Source organism: Salminus brasiliensis, chromosome 10 (genome assembly GCF_030463535.1).
Source record: "Salminus brasiliensis chromosome 10, fSalBra1.hap2, whole genome shotgun sequence".
In the NCBI taxonomy this organism is placed as follows: Eukaryota; Metazoa; Chordata; class Actinopteri; order Characiformes; family Bryconidae; genus Salminus; species Salminus brasiliensis.
The window spans coordinates 7,884,422-7,906,713 of NC_132887.1; the positions used below are offsets into that span (position 1 = coordinate 7,884,422).

The window sequence follows — 22,292 nt, forward strand, 5'->3', positions numbered from 1 at the left end:
CTTCAGCTATAACATTGGTATTTTAGAGATATAAGGTCCATGTGTGCCAGCGATGATGTATATATTATATATAAAAGGATAAAAGTATTGGGACACCTGCTTAGTCATTGTTTCTTCCGAAAGAAAGGCAATTAAAAAAAAAGTTTCAGTGTCCTGTTGTCTTTACTGTCCAGGGACGGCTTTCTCCTACATCTTAGAACATCTAAGGGTTCTGTCTCATCCCAGAGAACACAGTTCGACTGCTTTATACTCCTCTAGCCCACGCCTGGCATTAGGCATTTATTCATGTTGCTCCCGAGAGTCCTATTCTATTGGCAATACTTCTCTACAGGGACTAGACAAGCAGTGTGTGTGCATTTACATGTTTTAGTATATATATATATATATATATATATATATATATATATATATATATATATATATATATATATATATATATATATATATATATAACCATGGGACTGTTTTTTTCCACACAAACACACTTTTCAAAATCAAACCTGCACCCCTGCTTTAATACATGTCTTCTAAATGGTCTATATATGATGATTATTTATTTTCACAGAAAATCTTAATACATGCAATTATACTTAGCAAATAAAGTGATTCTGACTCTGAATTTACCAGTCTTTTTATATATGTATGAAATGACTGTGTCACCGCCCACAAAGGTTTTTGTAGCTCATTTAGTCATTTTCTTTAAAGGCTGATCCTTTAAACAGGTTTACTTTTATGTATTTACTCACTTAGTGTATTTATGCTACATTACAGTGTATTTTATCATTTAAAATCCTTTGTATCTCATAACAGATTTGCAATGGCATTAATACATAATGAACTCAGAGAGTTCATGAGCCAAACCATGAGTGGTTGTAGAGCGCCATCTAGTGAGAGTCCTGCTTAAAAGAAGCATAAAAAAAACATATGGGACATAGTATCAATGTAATCATGCATAGCACATAAATAATAATAATAATAATAATAATAATAATAACTTACCACTAACTATACCATAGCAACACCTTGGTAACCATTTAAAGTACCAAAGCAATTGCTTAGTGCCTGTTAGATCTTGCTAGATGGTGTTTTAGTTGTTAGGGTGTTGCTAGGTTATTGCTATGGTGTATATTTGGTAATTGTTATGGTGTTGCTTTATTGTTTCAGGACGTTGCCAGAGAACTGCTTTGTGGTTACCATCATATCTTTTGTGGTTGCTAGGTGTGTGCGTGTGTGTGCGTGTGTGTGTGTGTGTGTGTGTGTGTGTTTATGGGCAGGATAGAGAGTGTGTGTTCATATGAGAGCAGTGCATTTATGATGTAAAATCAGTAGCGATAACGGATGTAATTAAATGTAAATCTAGTGTTATATAGTGGTAATGTACTGGTGTAGAACAGTGTTCCTAAAGATCCTATATTAATTGTTAAAATGATTAGAATACATTTTGAAGACAAATCTAGACTAAATCTCCATGATCTGACTGTGACAAGGCATAGATCAGGCCATGGTCTAACTTTGACAAGGCATAGATCAGACCATGGTCTGACTTTGACAAGGCATAGATCAGACCATGGTCTGACTTTGACAAGGCATAGATCAGGCCATGATCTGACTGTGACAAGGCATAGATCAAACCATGGTCTGACTGTGGCAAGGCATAGATCAGACCATGGTCTGACTGTGGCAAGGCATAGATCAGACCATGATCTTACTGTGACAAGGCATAGATCAGACCATGATCTGACTGTGACAAGGCATAGATCAGACCATGATCTGACTGTGACAAGGCATAGATCAGACCATGATCTGACTGTGACAAGGCATAGATCAGACCATGATCTTACTGTGACAAGGCATAGATCAGACCATGATCTTACTGTGGCAATGCATATATTAGACTGTAAGCAAGAGGATCTATGCTGGCAGCATGTGGGAAAAGATTCTCTGGTCTGATTAGACTTTTTCCGTTGTATATGTGCTGTTAAAGGGGCTTCTACAAAGTACTGAATAAAGGGTCAGAATACATTTGTAAATATATGAGATCTGAGTTTTTGGTTTCTAATTCATCTCTAAACTCACTGAATCTTTTAAAAAACATGTTTTCACTTTGTCATCATGGGTGAATTTACCCATGAAGATTGATAAAATGGCATATGACTGTATATTTGACAGATTATGACAGGTGGTTGTTTTTTTTTTTTTTTGACCTAATGAATTATACAGTGAGTATATTGATTTATGCACATGAAAGTAATGCAATAAAAATGACTGGTTTTCAACCTTTAAAATGTTTAATGGTGTTCATCACAAGAGAGCTTAATTTAGATTAATCAAAAGTTAAAATGCTAGCTAGCACTATTTTTTTTTTTGAATTTGTGGGTGGGAGAACAAATATTTGCCTAATAAACTGTCTAGAGGAACCTGTTTATTTTATTCTTATAATATCTCAGTGTAGTTTTGAGAACTTTAGCCTCGAACATGAGGAAGCTTGGACACTCTGCTTTAATAGAGAAAATGCTTCACCAACTTTTTAAGAGATAAATGCATGATCAGTCACTGGACTGGATTAAGCTAAGAGTTAAGAGAGAAGCAGCTGTGTGTGTATGTGTGTGTGTGTGTGTAAGTGAATGAGAGGTAGTTATGAGATTTAATCCATATTTCAGCATAAATAAAGTGTAATCTACCATCTGAGCTCAACAGTAGCGACACTGAGTTTACATCACTAAAGATACCCACTGATACGTTACTAGGCTCTGTACAGTGAGAGACCTACAGGAGGAAGTTGGGGCCAAACTTTAGTAAGATGATTCATTTGCGAAAAATAAAGATTAATGAGTTGAAGTTTGCAGATTTATAGTGTGTGTTAACAGCACTGGCCTCTAAGGCCTACTTAACTGCATCTCTGGGCCAACTGAAGACAAATCCACTTACTCTTAAACATTACAATTCTGTAAGAAAGCAATGAAAAATGCCTTCAGAGCTCGGATTAATGAGGAGTTTTTCCACACACTGTTTCAGTAACTGTCATTTTTCATTGGAGGTTTGTACCAGAGCAATCAAGAGCAAACGGTGAACGCATAGAATTTGGACTCGCACTGCCCTCCTGTGGTCACCAGAAGTCTGCACAGCCTGCTCTGTACAGTTTTTGGATACAGTCTTTTTTTCATACTTCAGACCCAGCAGGCCTTCAGCAGGACTGCCAAATCGACTCAGCTTGATAATGAACTGGTAGACTGAATTAGGGAAAACACTAAACAGGGCTGCAGGACCGCAGGACGTGACAGTCTAGAAAGCTTTAATCAGATCGAATCAGAGCGAATGATGAAGAACACTCGTGTAGGGGATTTGGGGCGTCTGATGGTCTACTGCAGTATGAATGGGCCACGGTCAGGATAAAAGCAACTCTGAGAGCACCACAGCACTGGAAACAGATCAAACTCAGCATTTAGACGAGCTGTTTGAAATGATACAGACAGAACATCAGCCCTAACTGATGAACCACACATATTCATCAAGAGAGTTTCAGAATTCACTAAATCAAGCTCTACTGAGTGGGCAATATTGATAACTCACAAAATTTGCTGGCTGACTGCAGTACTCAGTCAGAAACTATATTGTGCCAAACGAGGCCTGGTGTTAAGTGGGTGTTCATCGCTAGTGATTTAAATCAATGACGCACATAAGTCTAACCACTCAGTTTTTAGTACCACAGTTTAAAAGGGACTGTAAAATAATGATGTGGCTTAAAGGAACCACAAAGCCAGTCTGCTATTTATTCACTGTGCTCTTGTGGTCAATAAACCAAATATTATAATAATATTAATAATGTAAAAGAAACATTATATAAAAACACTGTCTTTTTTTAAACCACTGGAGGATATCATATGAAGTACAGTATATATATATTAAAATACAGTTATAGAGAACTAGTTAACCCTTATAACACTCCAAGGCTTATTACACACTAAGGTGTTTTACTCAGTAACTACAGGGACTGCTGTACAAACTGGAGGGGCTATTCTTTGCTAAACTGGTTATAGAGTTAAAGAGTCACTAGCTATAGAAAAGTGAGTCTCTGGCACCTGGAAAGAGCAAAATGGTTCGAGCACAAATACACAGTCGGTAAGAGCCATCCCACAGAACAGTGAAAGCACTACAGTGCTTCTCCATGGCAGCTCCAGGACACCTGGTAGCAACTGAGGGACAGATAAATGCAGCCAAATACAGAAACATCCTTGCAGAAAACCTCCTCCAGAGCACACGCAAACTCGGCCTAGGAGGCAGTTCGCCTTTCAACATGACAATGTCCCAAAGCATACAGCCAAAACAGCACTGCAATAGCTTCAGGGCAAGTCTCTGAATGTCCTTGAGTGGTCCAGCCGAAGCTTAAACTTCAACACAGATCAGATGTTATAGAAAACTTTACAATAACGGGTTAAAACCAAGTACTGTATCTCCCCTCACACCTGTAAACACGGACGTGGGCTAGAAGTGCACTGTATATTTTGCTCAGTGCTTTGTAAGCACCTGTTAATGGCAAATACACTACAGATGCTGTGGATGACTGTGAGTCTCTTGTGCGTAGAACAGAGCAATAACCAGCACATTTGTTCTTTGTATGTGAAAACTGTTGGTAAAAGCCATCCCTGTGGTGAAACATGGTGGTGGAAGTATCGTGCTATAGGGCTTACTGCCCGTCAAATTCAATCAAATTCAAACATACCAGTGCTAAGATAATGATAAATGCCCAGTAACAATGCATGTACAAACCTACAGAGAGCCCATGCCCCCCTGGAACCTGCCCACGTTTCACCCATGTGAGCCTGTGTACAGCTGCACATGAGCATTTGTTGACGAGCTGAGAGATACAGAAGTGTGAAGCATGTGGACTGAGACAGGTTGGGTCATATTACAGGATTTAACACAGATTAAAGACTCTGGGGTAACACTTTACTTGGACGGTCTATTGCAGATGCCTCCTAGATGCTCACATGATACTCAACTAACATTCAACTGAACTCCCAGTTAAATGGAAATGATTGTCAGTTGAATGTAACCCTGCACCTAACCCTAACCCTGACTTTACCCTTTTAGGGTTAGATATGAGGGTTAGGGTAAAGTTAGGGTAACGATTAGGGTTAGGAGTCTGGGTTGATTTAAGGTTAAGGTTAGGATTAGGATCAAAGTTAGAGTTAGGATTTAGGGTTGAATTAAGGTTAAGGTTAAGGTTAGGATTAGAGTTAGGATTTGGGGTTGATTCAAGGTTAAGGTTATGGTTAGGATTAGCGTTAGGATTTGGGGTTGATTCAAGGTTAAGGATAAGGTTAAGGTTAGGATTAGCGTTAGGGTTAGGATTTGGGGTTGATTCAAGGTTAAGGTTAGGATTAGGTTAGGATTAGGTTAGGGTTAGGATTTGTGGTTAAGTTAAAGGTTAAAGTTAGGTTAGGATTAGAGTTAGGATTGGGATTTGGGGTTCATTTAAGGTTAAGGTTAGGGTTAAGTAAGTTTGAGTGCAGTTCCTACACATTCAGTAGTAGGTCAGTGTTAGTTGAATGTCAGGTGAGTGACAGAGACGCCGCTCTCCCTATTATAGTCAGCGTACCATCAACATAATTGTAAAGCTATCATTTTAAGGTTCATTACATAATGCTGCTTATTATATACCTCTCTGTAACTCTCTCTCTCTCTCTCTCTCTCTCTCTCTCTCTCTCTCTCTCTCTCTTTGTCTTCCTCACTCCCTTATTAATATTCATATGCACACACCTTGTCTCGCAGGCTTTATCACTCTCTCCTACCTTTACTGGGCAGTGCCGTTACTGGAGCTCCACCTGCTCTCCTGTGTTCCCTTTAAGAAGGGGTAACCCCGCCCCCTTCCCAAAGCCACATGACATCACCGACCCGAGCAGCCAATGAGAACACTGCATACTCAGAACTGGAGAAAATACGAGGAGCGTGCGTGCAGTGTGTGTGTGAGAGTGGAAGTGTGTGTGAGTGTGTGAGTGAATGTGTGATGTGTGTGTGTGTGTGTGTGTGTGAGTGAGACAACAGCAGAAAGGAGAAAATGAGTGTTTTATAGGAAGTTTAGGAGGTGAGAAGTTTGAGATGTTCAGCTGAGGTCTGCTCACATTAACACAACACACACACACACACACACACACACACACACACACACTACAGGTCAGCTTATGTTCTTGAGCAAAGTTTTGCGTGTGGTTGAACGGAGAGCTGGGCTGGTTGTGTCGACGCTGTCTGACCTGCTTTAGGCTGAACTGGCTTGTGTGTTTGCTTCCTAATGGCGCTGCTGGGTTTGGCTGTTGGTGAGAGCAGGCGAGAGCTGCTGCTGCTGCTGCTGCTGCTGCTGCTGCTGCTGCTGGATAGCTGTGACCGCCTTTCCTGGACCTCCTCAGAGCACACACTGTAAGTGGGAGCTGATTGACTTTATAGATTAGCCAGATGTCTGGTCACCTAAGCCTGGTATGAATGTGTAGATCCAGTTTTGAAGGGAGCAGACTAAAGACACAGCAGTGAAGTCTCCTGGCCAGGATGCTGAAGACCCTAACTAAAAAACTCAGGAGACATTCCCTCAATGAAATCCATCCTTTTCAACTTAAGGTAAGTTCATTAAAACATCCATCATAATAATAATAATCATTTATTTTGATCATTTCTTTGTTGTTTTGGTTTTGTCGGCTATTTAATTTATTGTAAAAGTTGGGTTATAGTTGCTGGGTGGTACTTTGGGATACTTTGCAATGGGAAAAGTTGGTTAAAAGTTCTATATTTACCTATATTTACATTACATTTACTTATCCAGAGCGACTGGATTACTTCTCTATTTACTCAAGAATAATCTTAGCTATATGGATTATCAAAGACTGCAAAAGTCTTTTTTGCCTTTAAGTGCCAATAAACTAAATATTATTTTCCTCTAGAAACATTTGCACCCACATACTTGCATAACAAAAGCAACAAATGCTATTTTCTAGTGATTTTTATTTTTTTTGCTGTCCCAAACGTGTCTAGTACGCCCCCTAGAGGTTGAGAATTAAGTTCGGCTACGTCTCTAACTCTAACATCGCAACTGATGAACTTATGTAAAGCTGGACAGCAACGCTCTGAATGTTGCTAATGTCGGATTGGCTCCTAACTACCCCATCCCACTACTGACTAAGCCCCGCCTCGGCTGTCTAGTAATCGAACCCCTGATGTGCATTTTCCGAAAATTGCAGGAGATCCGCTGATGTGGAGGATGGATGTGCTCTGCAGGCAAAAAAAGTGTGTACACTCCAGTTCCTGCCACCACACCTAACTATGAGCTCAGAGATTGTTAAAAAACAACAACCACCAAAGAAACAAACTACAGTGCGAGTTAACACGACTGAACTTGCATGTCTCTTCTACGCAAAAGACATACGCGTAGTGTACATCTTTTGTGTAGAAGAGACGTGCCATTAAACAACTGTGGTGTTAATGTGACAGGCAATACCGCAGAAAGCAAACTTTCAGCTTCGTTCAGTGCTAGCAAACTTAATTTCGTCAAACTTAACCATCACCAACCAACCATCAACAAGCAACCACCATCAAAGCCTCATCGAATAAAGTTCGTTAAATTCTTCGGCAGTAGTAGAGTACAGTTTAAGTAGCTGGTGGTGTTAAATAATAGTTCCTGGGACATCACTTGAAGGTGCGGGAGTGTTCGCTTGCTTGTAGCTAGGGTATATTCAAATTCATATCTCCACTGGCTAATGACCTCGTATTTCCGAGCAGAAATCCAGTAGCAGAAATTGAGCTTGGACCCAAAGTTCTTAATACAGGCATGACACCAACTACAGAATCTCACGTCGCCCATGTTTGTTTATTTGAGCTTAACCTATGCCCATTATTACTGGTGACCTACTAAATAATGACCGTTAGGACAAACTATAGCTATTTACCAACTAACTTGGCAGGACATGTGGGGTGTTCCCGGGATGGAGTGGTCAGTATCTACCAAAAGTGCTCCTGGAAGGACATCCGGAGACATGGGTCTTCACGAGTTCTTAAGACTCATTAATGCAATCCGTGAAGGCCTCACCTCACAGCTTACAGGACATAAAAGGGTCTGCTGCAAACCTCATGCTGCCAGACACTACAGGATGCCTTTAGTGTTCTTGTGGAGTCCAGAGCTTGACGGGTCAGCACAAGTATGGACCTACACAATATTAGGCAGGTTGTTTTAATTTAATGGCTGGTCGGTGTGTATGCAATTAATCATTGTTTGATTTATCTGTCTGATAATCCAAGTCATCAGTCCAACTGAACTGCTGTGCTGCTTCTGATTACACTGCTCTGCTGTTGTGAGGCTAAGGAACCCTAAAGGACCTCTTTTAAGTGCATGGTCTTGTTCTATGAAGAGTGAAATCTTCATATCTGCTTAAGCTCTATCAGTATTAGCAGGTTCACGGAAGGGAAATGGGCATCATAGCTCACTTGAGATTATTTTCTTGAAGAAAACAGCATGCCTGTATTTAACCCATCCCAGTCTTAACCCTAATAATAGCTATAATTCAGCTTCTTCAGACTACCATCACTATATGAACACCATGGCTGAATACGCCAGTAACTTTCAGCATAATCACAATCTACACCATCACAATCTGCACCATCATTACCTTAGCTCCAAAAACTGATGTAACGTTTGCTCAACTCTGGTACTTTCCACTCTTAACACACTTTTATTTTCTGTGCTGACCAAAAGGTGACGTGGCTTCCGGTTTCTTTTTTTTTCCACATAAGCCTCGCATTCTTGGGTCATTAATATTCTTTCCTTGGAAAGGGAAGTTTGTGAAGGGAGCCACTTTTGGAATCTGTGGCATTAGTTTATGTGTTTGTGGAAAAGTGAACTTGCAGGTACTAAGGCACTCCGGAGTTACACAGTGCAGTGGCAGAGCAGCAATTACAGCCAGTAGAGCATCACAGTGATTTTGAAGCTGTTCTTTAAGGCAATAATTCTACATAATGTTGCTTTAGTTATGGCTCAGTTAAGGCATAGGTCAGTTTTGGCATTGGCAAATGTGTACTTGGGCAGAATTGGCCCAACTGTAGCAGCTACGTGTCATGAACTAGGCTTTGGCTTGTTTGCTATGTGAGTCTGGCAGTTGTGCTTTATATTACATCAAAATGTAATGATACATGGACTGATTACAAAGGTTTTAAAATCGGTGGTCTAATGCGCTGCCACTATGGCCTGGGGGTCGTGAGTTCAAATCCCGAGCCATGCCGCTTTGCCATTAGCAGCCGGAGTCAGAGGTAGCACAATTGGCTGTGCTCTCTTGTGGACTTTTACAATTTCTAACAGTATTCAACACAATAGTAAGTAGAGTACAAACAGTATACTCAAGCTGACATGCAGTACTCTTGCACTGTGTTGTGTGCAAAATAAAATATGTGTATGTGGTTGCAGATGGGGGAGCAAATTGGAAGTAGGGAGCAGTTTTCAAGTTTGGGATAGTTTTAAGTTTGGGATATTGGCTGTACCAGCACATGTGTTTGTTGACTACGAAATACATGGGGAAAAATGGTTCCTTGGTGACATTAATGTGGAAAAGTTTCCCTGATGTAGATTCCTGCTCTGATGTTAGCTCCCCTGCACAGATGTGTTTATAATCCATAAACATTGAGTGATCAAGATCCCTGACCAGACGCAGCATTCCTCTGGAAATTCAAAGTTTCTTAATGAAAGTGAAAAATGAATCTGATTAGGGGGCTTAATGAAGGCACATGAAAAAGCTCCAAATTGTTGTTTGTTTTATTGCTTGTGTTTATAAAACTCATGAAAGGCCATATTTGCCAATCAAGAGTTAAGAGCTAATTACAAATGTGTGTATGAGCAGTTGGCCAGACCGCAACTCAGAGCTGTGCTTCCTGTATCCTAATCAGGCTAGTCTTAGTTTTGTCATCAGCTGTGAATGTGTGAAGAAAAAGTAAGTGTTGATCTATTAATACTCTGGCGTTAGGTGCAAATGGAGGAAAGTAAACTTGTGAGAAGACCATCCAATCTGTTTTGAGAGGTAAGGGAGGTGTGAGAATGGCCTAAAGGCTAGAGAAGTGGGTTTGGGACCAGAAGGTTGCTGGTTTGGTCCCCTTGACTGGCAGGAAGTCTTATTGTCCTTTGTATGATGGATAAAATCCATTGTACTACTGTGCAGTGGCTATAACTGTAATTCTAATTCCTATCCATAAGTCTTGTGTAAAGCTTTAGGCTACACTATCCAGTCTCTATAGGCTGGGGGGGGGTACATTTTTAGTTTTTAAAATGGATTATTTAAATGCAGAATCAAAACAGTATGATAATGTGACCTGCTTTCATGAGCCGTAAATATGTCTTCATATTATTATGTTTGGAGCACATCTGAGTCCTCTCAGTTATCCATATTGGCTCAATCTCGTGTCAAAAAGTTTAAAAAGTCAGTGTTGCAAGAGCTGGTTTATACTTCTTACAATACGTCTAAAGTCCTAAATCTGCTTTGAGCATGATGTCAAACCCATGCCCTAGTGGGCCACAACACTGCAGAATTGTTTTAGTTCTGTTTCAACACACTCAATTCAGCTCATTAATGCATTCAGCACACACTCATATAGCATGTCTAGTCCCTTTAGAGAAGTATTGCCAAAAGGGCTCGCTGGAGCAGACAAACATGAACCTATTGGCACCATGCTGCCTAATGCCAGGTGTGGGCTAGAGTGGTATAAAGCCAAAAATCTCCAAAATCTAGTAGAATCTGGTCTTTCCTGGAGACAGTTACTTCAACAAAAGCAGGGTTAATTCTTTATTTCAGCAAAAACCGTGAACAAGCAGATGTCCCAATACTTTTGTCAATTTAGTGTAGCTTAAGCCTTACATTGAGGATTGTCCGCTCAAACTGCCCCTCTGCTTTTCCTGTTGGACAGACCTGACTCTAGGCTTGTTATCTGGCGAATGTTCTGTAGTTGGGCTTTTAGTTTGAAGGGTTAAGGTACTTTCTCTCCATGCAGGAGCCTTGATTGGGCTTCAGATGCTACATTCCCACGCTGTGCCCATGATCCCGAACCCTCAACAATGCGTCTAACGTGGAAAGTCAGTGGCTAATGGCTACCCCTCTCTGAAGGCTGTTATTGCTGTTCCAGTGGACACATGCCCTGCTTCAAGCTTGACCTCTTAGCTTACACTGATAAATACAATTATGTTAATTAGAGTCCAGGCTCATGCCAGGAATGGCCTTGGTGTTTGTAGAGGAGCACTGCTGACTGAGGCCACACGTCATTGTGTGTGTGTGTGTGTGTGTGTCGGACATGGTCCAGTGGACATGAATGAAATCCCTGGCCCTGAGTAGTTCTGTAATCATAATCTCCAGGAGTGCTGGGTGCATGGACATTACACATGCTCTGCCGCAATCACATACGTGTGCCAACATTAACCGCAGCGTCCAATAGGAAAATGCTGAATGGGCTGAAAGGTGGATAAATGGAATTAAAAACACGTTCCATGACAGACTTCTCATAAACACTTGCCCGCTCGCTCTCTTTCTCAGTCATGTGCTTTAGCGAGCAGCCTAGTCTCTCCTCTACTTTCCACCATTTCCCCTTCAAAGCAAGTGGCCCTGAGGCCTGTTGTGTTTGTGTGGGCTCTGACTGTTGTTTATGTGTAACTTCCTGTGTTTGAGTAGGACAGTGTATATCGCAGTCCTTACCAAGAAAGCCATTTTTACTGGGGTTCTGCCTCTATGCTGGCAGGAGAGCTGAGAATTTTACAATGCGAGTCTGAAAAAGCCTTCCCAAAGGCCGCAGTTTGTCCCTGTAAAGAGGAAAAGAGGCCTTTATATTAGCGATTTAAAGAGCCATAGAATGCAAGCTATGTATAACGGGTATATCAATGTCTTAAAAAGTCTTCATCACCAAACAGGTTTATGATATTTTAGAAGCTGCTGGAAGGGCTTCGGTTAAAGTGTCATGAAACATGAATAACTGGCAGTGCTTGACACTCAAAATGAGTGTGTTCATTGTGCAGTGAATCACAGGCCTAAATCCTTCTGGCACGCAACAAGCAATTTATGAAATGTTTGCTTTTACATGCGCCAAGAGGAAAAGGACAGGAAATTCTAGCCAAGCATCATTTGCATGGTGTCCAAGGACTTAATCTGAAAGTTAGCGCGAGAGTATTTGCAGAGAGCATTCAAGGGAGCTGTGTGCAATTGCAGAGACGGCCGTGTTGAAAAGCTGTGCCTGTAGTGACACTTTGTGCAAATGGTTTAATGAAGTCGGTAAACTACTCAAATTTATGAATGTTAGGCTATTTTAGACAGTCGGTGCCTAAACAGACTGCAGAGTGTTACACTGGTGCTTATAGAAATCATTTCTTAAGTATTTTTAGTTCCTTTGATGTATAAATAGCAAGTAAGTGACTTCGGTTCGGGTGAAAAATGCTCAGATGCAGTTTTACAGGCCTGTTTACAACCCTGTTATTTTGCTTAAGAATAAACAAGCTGTTTTTACTTTTATGGGTTTATTGGCTGGTTTATGGCACCGATGACGGCTCACAGTAGCCTCATAGCATAGCATAGCGGGGCCTAGCCTACCATAGCCTTGTAACAAGAACATTGGCAGCGTTCAAATTGAGTACTATACGCTAAAACTATGAGGTATGTACCATATACTGATCTTCATAGGGCGGGGTTGGCAGGTTACAACACAAGATCTTAACATACTAACAGGAAGTGATAGTATTGCTATGGCAACATATGTCGCTGCCAGTTCTTCAGACACCGTCTGCTGTTGCACTGGCATCGTTATCTGCCATTTATTTCCTAATTTTATCAGAGCTGAGTAGCTCCTCGCTTCACATTTCATTGTGGGATAATAATGTCCATTATAACCACACATTTAAAAATGACCAGTTTTAATTATGCATTGTGGGTGTTTGAGTATTCTCAACTATATTAAATACTATATTAAATACTACATTAAATACTACATAAAAAATGAGTAAGTATTAAGTAATAAATATTACTAATTAGAACGCAATTGAGACACACCCATTGTAATTATTTTTTATAATTAATTCAGTCTTACACTGCAGTCCTCTTGGCGTGTGTTCTGTATGATGTGTTGTTGGCTAGCTGAAGAGATTAGAACCAGTTAGGTTTTAGTCCAGTACCCACCAAGCACCTGCTCGGTTCACCGGCTTTCCTGTGGTGCACAGCACTTTTCTGGCCTCCTCCAGTCAGTCCTTTTTTCTTGTCTGGTCGGCATTCTGGTCGACAGGGCTGGAAAATTTCCCCTTTTTCCAGCCCTGTTTGAGTTATGCAAGATTTTCTTTTCAGCATTCTGACCGCACTGTTTGAGGTTCACGGTATGTGACGTCCATGTACCAAACTCTCGTTATTCAACAAGGGTACCTGTAAACTGTTGAGCGCTAATAAGGTGTGAGTAAAATATGAGTAGATCACATTGAAATGGAAAACAGTCTTCATTGATCAGTTCCTTATGGAATAGCTAAGAGGAAGGCATCATTATCTCTGGCCAGGAAGAGGGTAGAATGATGGTCCCTGATGGTTAGCAAAGCAGATTTTTGAAAAGGAACTGATACAGATCCAGGATTTTAGGGAATTTAATATATTTAATTGGTAATTTCCAGGACTGTGGGAATATTGTCTGCATGTTTGTGTTTTTTCCCTAAAACCTTGATCAGTTTACGACTCACAGTATTTTTGCCATTTCCAGCCCTGAGCCACTACACATCATTACTCGTATCTGTTTTCACTATGTTTTCAAACTGGAGCCTAGTGGTTTTCCACCATCAGGCAAACTGTCATTAGCATTCAGCCCTGGAGGAGGCATGCCTAGCTGAGGCTGATGTTCAGAATGAACTCTTATTCAGGAGCAACGTGCAGAAGAATTGCAAATGGGGAGGCAAAATATTACTTGACAGCAGATCGGTATGGATGAGTATTGCTTTTGGGTCGAAATCAGCAGAAACTTCTGGACTGGATGAAAACAGAAGAGGATAAAAGTCGCTTCTGATCCAGTCTTGTAACAAATTTATCCTGAATCAGCACACACACTCTCACACTGTGTGGTGTGATGGTGTTAACTGTTTGTGTGTTCTTCCTGTGGGCTAGTGGAGTATTTAAGAACTTTGAGCATGATGGCCTACTTTTAGACGCTCATCTTAGATGAAGTGATGTAAAAACAATTATTTTGTTGATTCATAATTTTTATGATTAGTAGTTTAATCTGTTTTAGGGATAATTCTGGATCACTGATGATATCTGCTGACACTTTGCTGATTTCACTATTGATATTGGAAAGTAATAAGTGGGATTGTCCCATTGCTAAATATTACTGGACTTTGTTGCGAATTCACTATATGTCCAAATATTTGTGGACACCCCTTCTAATGAATGCATTCAGCCATCTTAAGTTGCACCCGTTGCTGACACAGGTGTGCAGATGCACATATTCGACAATAGCAGATAAACTAAACCTATTAGCATCATGCCTAATGTCAGGTGTGGGTTGGAGGGGTATAATGCCCCCCAGCACTGAGCTGTGGAGCAGTGGAACTGTGTTCTCTGCAGTGCTGGTGCGCCATCCAATACTTTTGGGGAGTTAAGGATGAGGTGAGGAGGTTATCATCCTGACCTAACTCTCTGATGTTCTTGCTATTAAACGCATGCAAATCTAGCAGAAAGCCTTCTTTCCTGGATAGTAGAGACCATTACAAAAGCAGGATATGCTCTTTTTAATAAGCCATACAGTGAAGGAAGCCTTCACCCTGACTAGTGGACTAGTTAAAGATTCTTTTGGGAGTACAGCCGATACTCTAAGACACTACGTTATGAAAGTTGAATTAACTTCTGAGTTCTTCACTACAAGGTATTTTTGAGTGTTTCAGTAGGACCAGAGAGGAGGACACTATGCAAGACTTAAGGCACATCAGATAGCAAATTGAAAAGCATATGTAGAAGAATGCAGCCGGCTGGGTTCCGTCGTTCACTTTCATCATTCACTTTTCAGAGATGGTAACTTCAATAGATAGGTGCAGCGTGTTGTTACCTGCCCATTCATTGCATCTGTCCTCTGCTTCTTTTCAAGTGTTTTTCCATTTTTACCATTTATACAACAATTTATACAACCAAAACATTAAAACCACCCTGTAACAAAGCCACATTTCAAGTGGGGTGCATGTTAGATAGTAGCTGAACAGTCACAGGCAGTTATGGTTGACAAGTTGCTGGAGAAATTGTCAGTTGTGAGGATATGTGACTTCCACATTTCCTCTGAACAGTCCACACTATCGAATCCACAAGCTAAAAAAATACACAAGCTTCCTATAGCCTTCCCCTGCCTTGAGGACACCAGTTAACTTATTTATTTTATTTTATTTTTTTTTAGATCTTGAGACAGTTGCTTCTGAGAAGCCCATGGTTGCTATTTGGGCTCATTAGACAACCCCCCTGCTATGGTATGGTACCCAGTAGACTGTATATTTCTGACTCATGAAGGTCTTAGTTTTCACTAGTGGGGAAATGCAACAGATTGAGTACAAACTGGAGCAGGATACTCTATTTACCCAGACACCTTTTTTGGTCTACTTGTATAGCACTTTTTGTTAGCAGCTGAAGCTTTGAAGAAATCTGAAAAGAAAGAAAACATTGAATCAAGGAACCAAGGTCAGACCCGTCCTCCTCTCATCAAATGCACTTATAAATGAATGATAAATGTTCTTAAGTCTCTTTAACACTACATAAGTCTGTTGTCATGCACAGGTGTAGTGATCTTGTAAGTGATATGCTTAACAGTAGTAATAGTAATACTTAAAATAGTAATGATGATGGGTATTAATAAGAATAACAACAACAATTAGACCAATCAGTCTTTGTAAATGAAAACTTGAGCTGAGTAAGAGTGAAAGATGCCTGGATATGAGTTGCTGTGGCTTTTGTGATCTACCGCTTATGCTAACCAAACACTAGAAGACTTTTAAAAGACTAAAGTCAGACGTTGACTCACATCTGAAGACGATTAGTCATTACTGACTGAGTTTTTAGTGACCGACTATGAGTGGAAGTTTACTGGTGGAAGTTTACAAGAAGAGACACCGTTGAAGAATGGAGCAGGAACAGAAGCAGCTTTTGGCCACAGCGTCAGCACTTTCAGCACCCCCTCACCCAGCAGAGGGTCTTTGCTGCTTCTTGTTTGGCCCTGGAGAGAGAGCTCACCTATTTTTTATATACAATGTCCATCACAGTTTGCATAAGCCAAGACTAAAAACTTCTGATCATAATAAACACCACTGGGCCCCAAAGGGTCCAGCAGAATTAGATACTCTCGCAATGACCAGAGGATCACTAAATCGGATACCGGCCATGTTGCTAGCCATCAGGAGCTGGGACTCTGAGACTGCACAACTGGCCTTGCTCTCTCCAGGGTGGGTAGATGGCACTTTTTCTCCACATTACTCCAGTGCATAGCTGGCTTGCACTGGTGTCTGCTGGCTGAGGCATCAGAGCTGGGTGTACGACGGTGTCCTCCAATCCAAGCGCCTTGGTTGCCTGGTAATGTTGTTTCGGCAGCAGTTTGGGAAAAGTAGTTTTGGGAGCATTGTATGTGATTGGGAGAATATGTATGGGTTGGGAAACTGGTGATCCAAATTGTGGAGAAAATGGGGAGGGGAGGGGATGTCGGAATAAAGCTAAGACAACTATCTTTGCAACCTTTCACCAAACGATCGACTACTCCACCAGCTGAGACTGTTTAGCTTAGCATAGCTCCTGCTCATGACAGTCAAATCCGCCTGCTTGTATATACCATACTACCGATCAAACGCTTTCCAGTAGTCCATCTGCAGTCGAACCTGCAGCTCCAGGTCTTCTGCTCTTCACAGCTGACTCTGAGACCTGCTCCAGTGTTTGACTCCCATGATTTTATTCCGAATTATGAATTTGGCTGCGGCAGGTTGTTTGGTGTAATGCAGGCATTAGTTAACCTCACTAATGTCCTTTCGACTGAATGCAATCAAATCAATGTTCGAACATGTAGAGTAGAACTGACACTTCTGGACAAGAGGTGTTACTGAATGTTGCCCAATGCAATAAAACATATAATATCATAATAATGTTTACAGCTAAGCTAAAGCAACTCTACTGACTGTTGTAGCAACAGTTTTTGACAGTGGTGATCATTATTATTTCACCTCTAAATTACGAGAGGGGAATTTCTACTCCTCTCCATCAGCAGTTTCTGTCTGAGTCAGGGATCACGTGGAGGCTTGATATGTGTATATGCAACCACAAAGTGAAAGAAAAGCAGTTTGCCTCTGCGTCTCTATTAGAAACCAGTGTAAACAAGTGTGTCGCCCTGAAATTCAAATAGTATGTGAGTAAGTGTGTTTGTGCATGCATGCATGTTCTCTTGTAAAAGAACTGAAGACACAGAAAGCTTGTGGCTGTGATCACACTTAGTCATTCACTCTCCCGACACACACACACTGTGGCAATGATGGCAGCTCCACCTTCCATTCCAAACTGTGTAGCAGATGGGCTCAGGCCTCGCTAGAACTCATGTTTCTGACACACGTGTTCCAACCCAGTATGCAACTCGCTCATCAACCATGATGCACTTTTACTGTATGATGCACTAAAGTCATCAGTTTTACTGAAATCAGACTAGGCTGTCTTTTATAGTGACGTTTGCTAGGCTGGAGAAGCCTTACAGAGCGTGCAGAGAAATCCTGACAATTCTGATCCACAGATGTCTTTTAAAACTCTGCCTATTCAAAGATAGAGGGAGCTTAGCCTCTCAGAAAGAACTACAGGGGGAGGTATAATTATAATGAGATGGTTAGTAACTGAAGAAGCAGAGTCAGATCCGAAAGCTGAGGTTTCTGACTTGGGCAGCCCACAAAGATCTGACTGGTCAGTCTTATTTCACAGTGTAGGTCTGCACTGCAGATGCTCTAAAATAAGAGTTCAGGCACTGAAGAAGTGAGTTGTTCCATAACACGTCCCCTTTTAACTTAAAGATGTGAGCGCGCACAGACAGCAGACCGCGTCTCAAATGACAAAAAGATGCATGAAATTTGATCTAACTGATCAAACTGAGTCTCAAATTTCCAATCGGATGTGAAGCCACATTCAAATGAAGCTTCAGAGGGGCCAAAATAAGTCAAAATAGATTTCTTGTGACTCTTTACTGTTCAGATGGTAGAAAATGACCCTGTTTACACCTGGTCACTTCATGCATCTTAAGTAAGAAGATTATATCTGATTATATCTGAAGCCACATAAAAAATGCAAGTGTAAACACACTGAGGACTCATTGAAACCACATCAAAAATCCCTTCACCCAAACCACTTCAGAAGTTCACAAGGTGATCCGAGATGCATTTGAGCCACATGTTACACAGGGTAAATGCATCCATCTCTCCAAGACGCATTCCACAACCAGAACCCCTCCCAGTACAACCAAAACACCAGTAATAATTGCATATTCCATCCCACACAGCAATCTGATTTCGGCCTAACTACCCAGAGACGCATTTGACCATCCAATGTAAATGCCTGTGGCTAAAATCTGATTTGGATACTAATCCAGATACTAGTTACAAGAAGTGACCAGGAGTAAATGGGTGACCGCAGCTTGTAATGTAGGTGTGATATTAACTTGACTAGCTAGTGACATCCAGTGTCTTGGATATATATTTTTAAGTTTTGCAAAAGCTGTGAAATTCTGAGTGAAAAAGCTCCTTATCTGAACAGTAAGTGTTTATTAGCTCAGTAAAACACTGATATTAGAATAAACACTAATAATAACACTCCTACAGAAAGTGGTGGTGGTTCTCCATTACTGTGTTCATCATTAGAACATCTCCAAAGTTCTCCTCATGGAGTCTAGTATTATTTAGAGTTCTCCTCATATCAACACCTGGTTTGGTGGTAAATTGGGGCTTAATGATGGTAAATCAGGTGAGCTGCTGCTGCTACTGCTGATGGACCTGAACACATCCACGCTGTGCTTGCTGGACTGTGGGGTGTCCAGGAAAAACCTGGAACCAAGCTCTGTTACTTAGTCTAGCTCACAATATCTCACCTACTTTCTTCAGAATGAGAAATTCCTGTTCCTTATTGCTGTATTAGTGTTTTTCTGGATCTGTTCTAATGGGATCTGGAGTTTCTACAGTAAGAACTCTCTTATTGCTGAGAGAAATGGGTTGAACTCATGTGCTCCTGGGCCTGAAACGTCTGCAGAGTGCTGGATTTTCCTTAAATCATTACATCCAGCCAGTCTGACTTTTCACACTCACAGAAAAGTCATCAGAAATGTAGGATCTAAATCTATCTATTTTTAGACTCTTTAGGTTTAATTGGAGTGCACCGTAAAGCTTCTCCAACCTGGCTACGGTTGCTCTGAAATCATGTATTTGTGAGTGGAACATGGAAAGATCAGTGGTGTATTTTGACGCGAGTGTTGACTCATGTTTGAGGATGAATGTCAGTAAAGCAGTGAACTGCCAAGTAGTGACTGACCCTTGACCATTGTTGCATCAATAACTCTCTCTGTCCTCTGAACCGTTATCCCTTACACACACAAAGACGGACACGGACACGGACACAGACACACACACACTCCTGTCCCTGTAGCCTTTAATCCATGCCCGTCATCACTGGCCCTAATCTCCCTCCTTCTCAGATGAGAACAGCTACTCGGGCTACTCTGAAAATCCATCAGGCCAGTCATGGCAACAGTGCAGCTGCCCTCCTTCCCCCCCAACACACAGCTGTACTGGCTGCGTAATACTGTAGATCTCTGGGACAGCTGGTTACCTTCATGGCCGATGTAAGCACTCCTTAGTTCAGTTTACAGACCAGTACAATAGGTACAGAAGGTAGACTGGGCACAGTCCGTTAGCAGTTAATGTACTTGGAAAGGATTTTGAAAGGCTGCTGTTGAAGGGCAAAAGATAAAATATGAGTAAATAGACATATTAGAAATGGCAGAAATATTTTAGAAATTTGAAACAATTCTGAGGTTATAATTGATCATTTAATTGTCTTTACTGATTAGGCTCACAAAAATGTTTTATTTCTCAATAGAAGATTGATGCCCTGTCTTATACACGGTCTAACAGAGTTTTAGTCAATTAAAAAAAAAAAAAAAAAAAAAAAAAAAAAAATATATATATATATATATATATATATATATATATATAATGTAATTCTTGCTGTAAGTCAAGATTAACTTAACCATGGTTTGTTTGCAGCATAAAAACATTTTTTTGAATGGTTTGGACTTTTAGACCAATTACAGGAAGTTGAAGCAGGCTATCGTCCCTGATAAGACAACAGAAGGGGAAAAAAAAAAAAGAACCAGAAAAGTGAGATGAAGCAAAAATGAGTCATGGTAGCACAAGAGGAGAGAAGTAGCCGAAATGTTTCATTGAAATTTGGTGTGATTATCATGTTTAAACATCTTCATAAACATCTTTTTCTCCTTATCTGTTGGCTGCGATATAATTGCTGCAAGACAAGGATGTTCATTTGAACTAGTGTGGAGTACTGTGCATATAGTTGATGTTGCTGGTATAAATACCATAATCTTAGTAAAAAGGCAGTAACGAAATTAACCTGTTCAATCATTTTATTTGGGAAAGGCTCCCCGTCGAATTGAAAACACACTGACAACAGACCTGTGTCCTTCTAGTATCGGAAGATTCAGCCCACGTAGGCCATGATCGCGGGACGTAGGCGTATCATGCAAGTTTTTTAGTGCGTTTGGAAAAATGTAGCTAACTGGACCAGATGTACACAATGTAACAAAGACGAACCTTGGTTCGGACCTTGGCCTGGACTTGCAGGTGTGAAAAAGCCTTGAGCTAACCAAATAATAACATTAGACTTAAAAAAAAGGCAAGGCCCGTTTGGCTCCATACCTTTAAACTGGTGAAGAACCTCTACATTGACCTCTTCAAATCTTAAAAATGTTCTTTACACCTCTTTACACACCTTCTTTACAAAAATAGTTCATTTTTGGAACCAAAAATGGTTCTTTTATGGCATCACTCTTTTAGCCCTTTTTAGCACCCTTATTTTTAAGAGTGTACATTGGTTAATGTTATGTTGATGAAAATGACTGTGAAAATGATTCCGTTCTCAAGTGTATGTGTTTCTCAGGCTAGTTGGTATCAGGGCACATACTTTGCTTGCAGTGTAGATGTGTTATCTCAAACCTGGCAGGCTGCATAGCATAGATGTGTGTTTTTGTTGTTTTTTTTTCACACAAAAGTGGAAATAACAGGCGAACTATGGCAGGTGTTGAAGTAGAATTATGCTAGCCGTGTGAGAGACTAAGCAAAGTAGTCGGGCTTTGCTGCACAGAGTATGCAAATACACCATGCATGGATGATACACTCTGCCAACCATGGAGTTTGCATCCTTATAGATGTACCTCACCCACTGCAATACAAACACATATTTGCTCAAAGAGCTCATTCATTCATTTTTACTTTCTTTTTACCTGTTTATACATGATCTTCCTAAGAAGAGAGGGCTCACCCTTCTCCAAAAAAGGATAAAAAGCAAAGACAGAAAAACAGTTCCAGGTAGCCACTGTCTGTTTACATCTTCATATTCCTACTGTAGCATGACTGATCATTGACTGACTGACTGACTGACTGTGCTCAAAGGAGCATAAACCCAGACTGGCATCAGTAAGAACTGAAAGTTAATGAGAGCGATGGAGGACACCTTGAGATCTTGGAGACTTAAAATATTTTTCAATACAGTTGTTCAATAGGATTACTAGAAGTACCCGTCAAACCCCCTGTTTGACTGCAGCCTGCTACCTACAGGATGTTTTTAGAAGATTGCTCTTTAGCAGAGTGATGGTTCAGTGTTCTACTGTGCAGTGGCCTCTTTAAATAATTTTGATATTCATGGTTGAGAGAACTGCTGACCTTTTCTGTATCCTCACCAGAAAATTCAGCGTCAGGAGTACTCCAAAAGAGTATCGAACCAAGCCCAAGGCATTTTGGAAACAAGTGTTGTGGATGGATAAATGCTCTGCAATGAGCATAGATGTGTATGAAGGTGTTTTTTTTTAATTTTTTTTTTTATTTTTTATAAAAGTTAAAAATAAAAGTAATCTTGCATAAAATGCATAAAAAAGACTTTTAAAAAAGAAAAGTCTTAAATTTAACAAAAAAAAAACAAAACAAAAAAAAACACCCACTTACTCACTAGGACTCCCTCATCACTTACAAAGATCAATTACTAATTGAT

General features: G+C 40.6%; 1 protein-coding gene across 4 annotated transcripts in view; it reads left to right on the forward strand.

Annotated features, from left to right (window-relative positions):
- Positions 1–5,937: 5,937 nt before the first annotated feature.
- The window catches only part of LOC140564051 (uncharacterized), a 38,549-nt gene continuing 22,194 nt past the window's right edge, over positions 5,938–22,292 (forward strand). The window contains exons 1-2 of one of the 4 annotated variants that reach the window (XM_072689110.1): positions 5,938–6,414; positions 6,486–6,609. In XM_072689110.1, the coding sequence (XP_072545211.1) occupies positions 6,541–6,609 (69 nt within the window). In that variant the 5' untranslated portion in view covers positions 5,938–6,414; positions 6,486–6,540. Of the gene's footprint in view, positions 6,610–22,292 lie in introns of all 4 variants that reach the window. The other 3 variants (XM_072689109.1, XM_072689111.1, XM_072689108.1) reach the window with 3 other exon arrangements.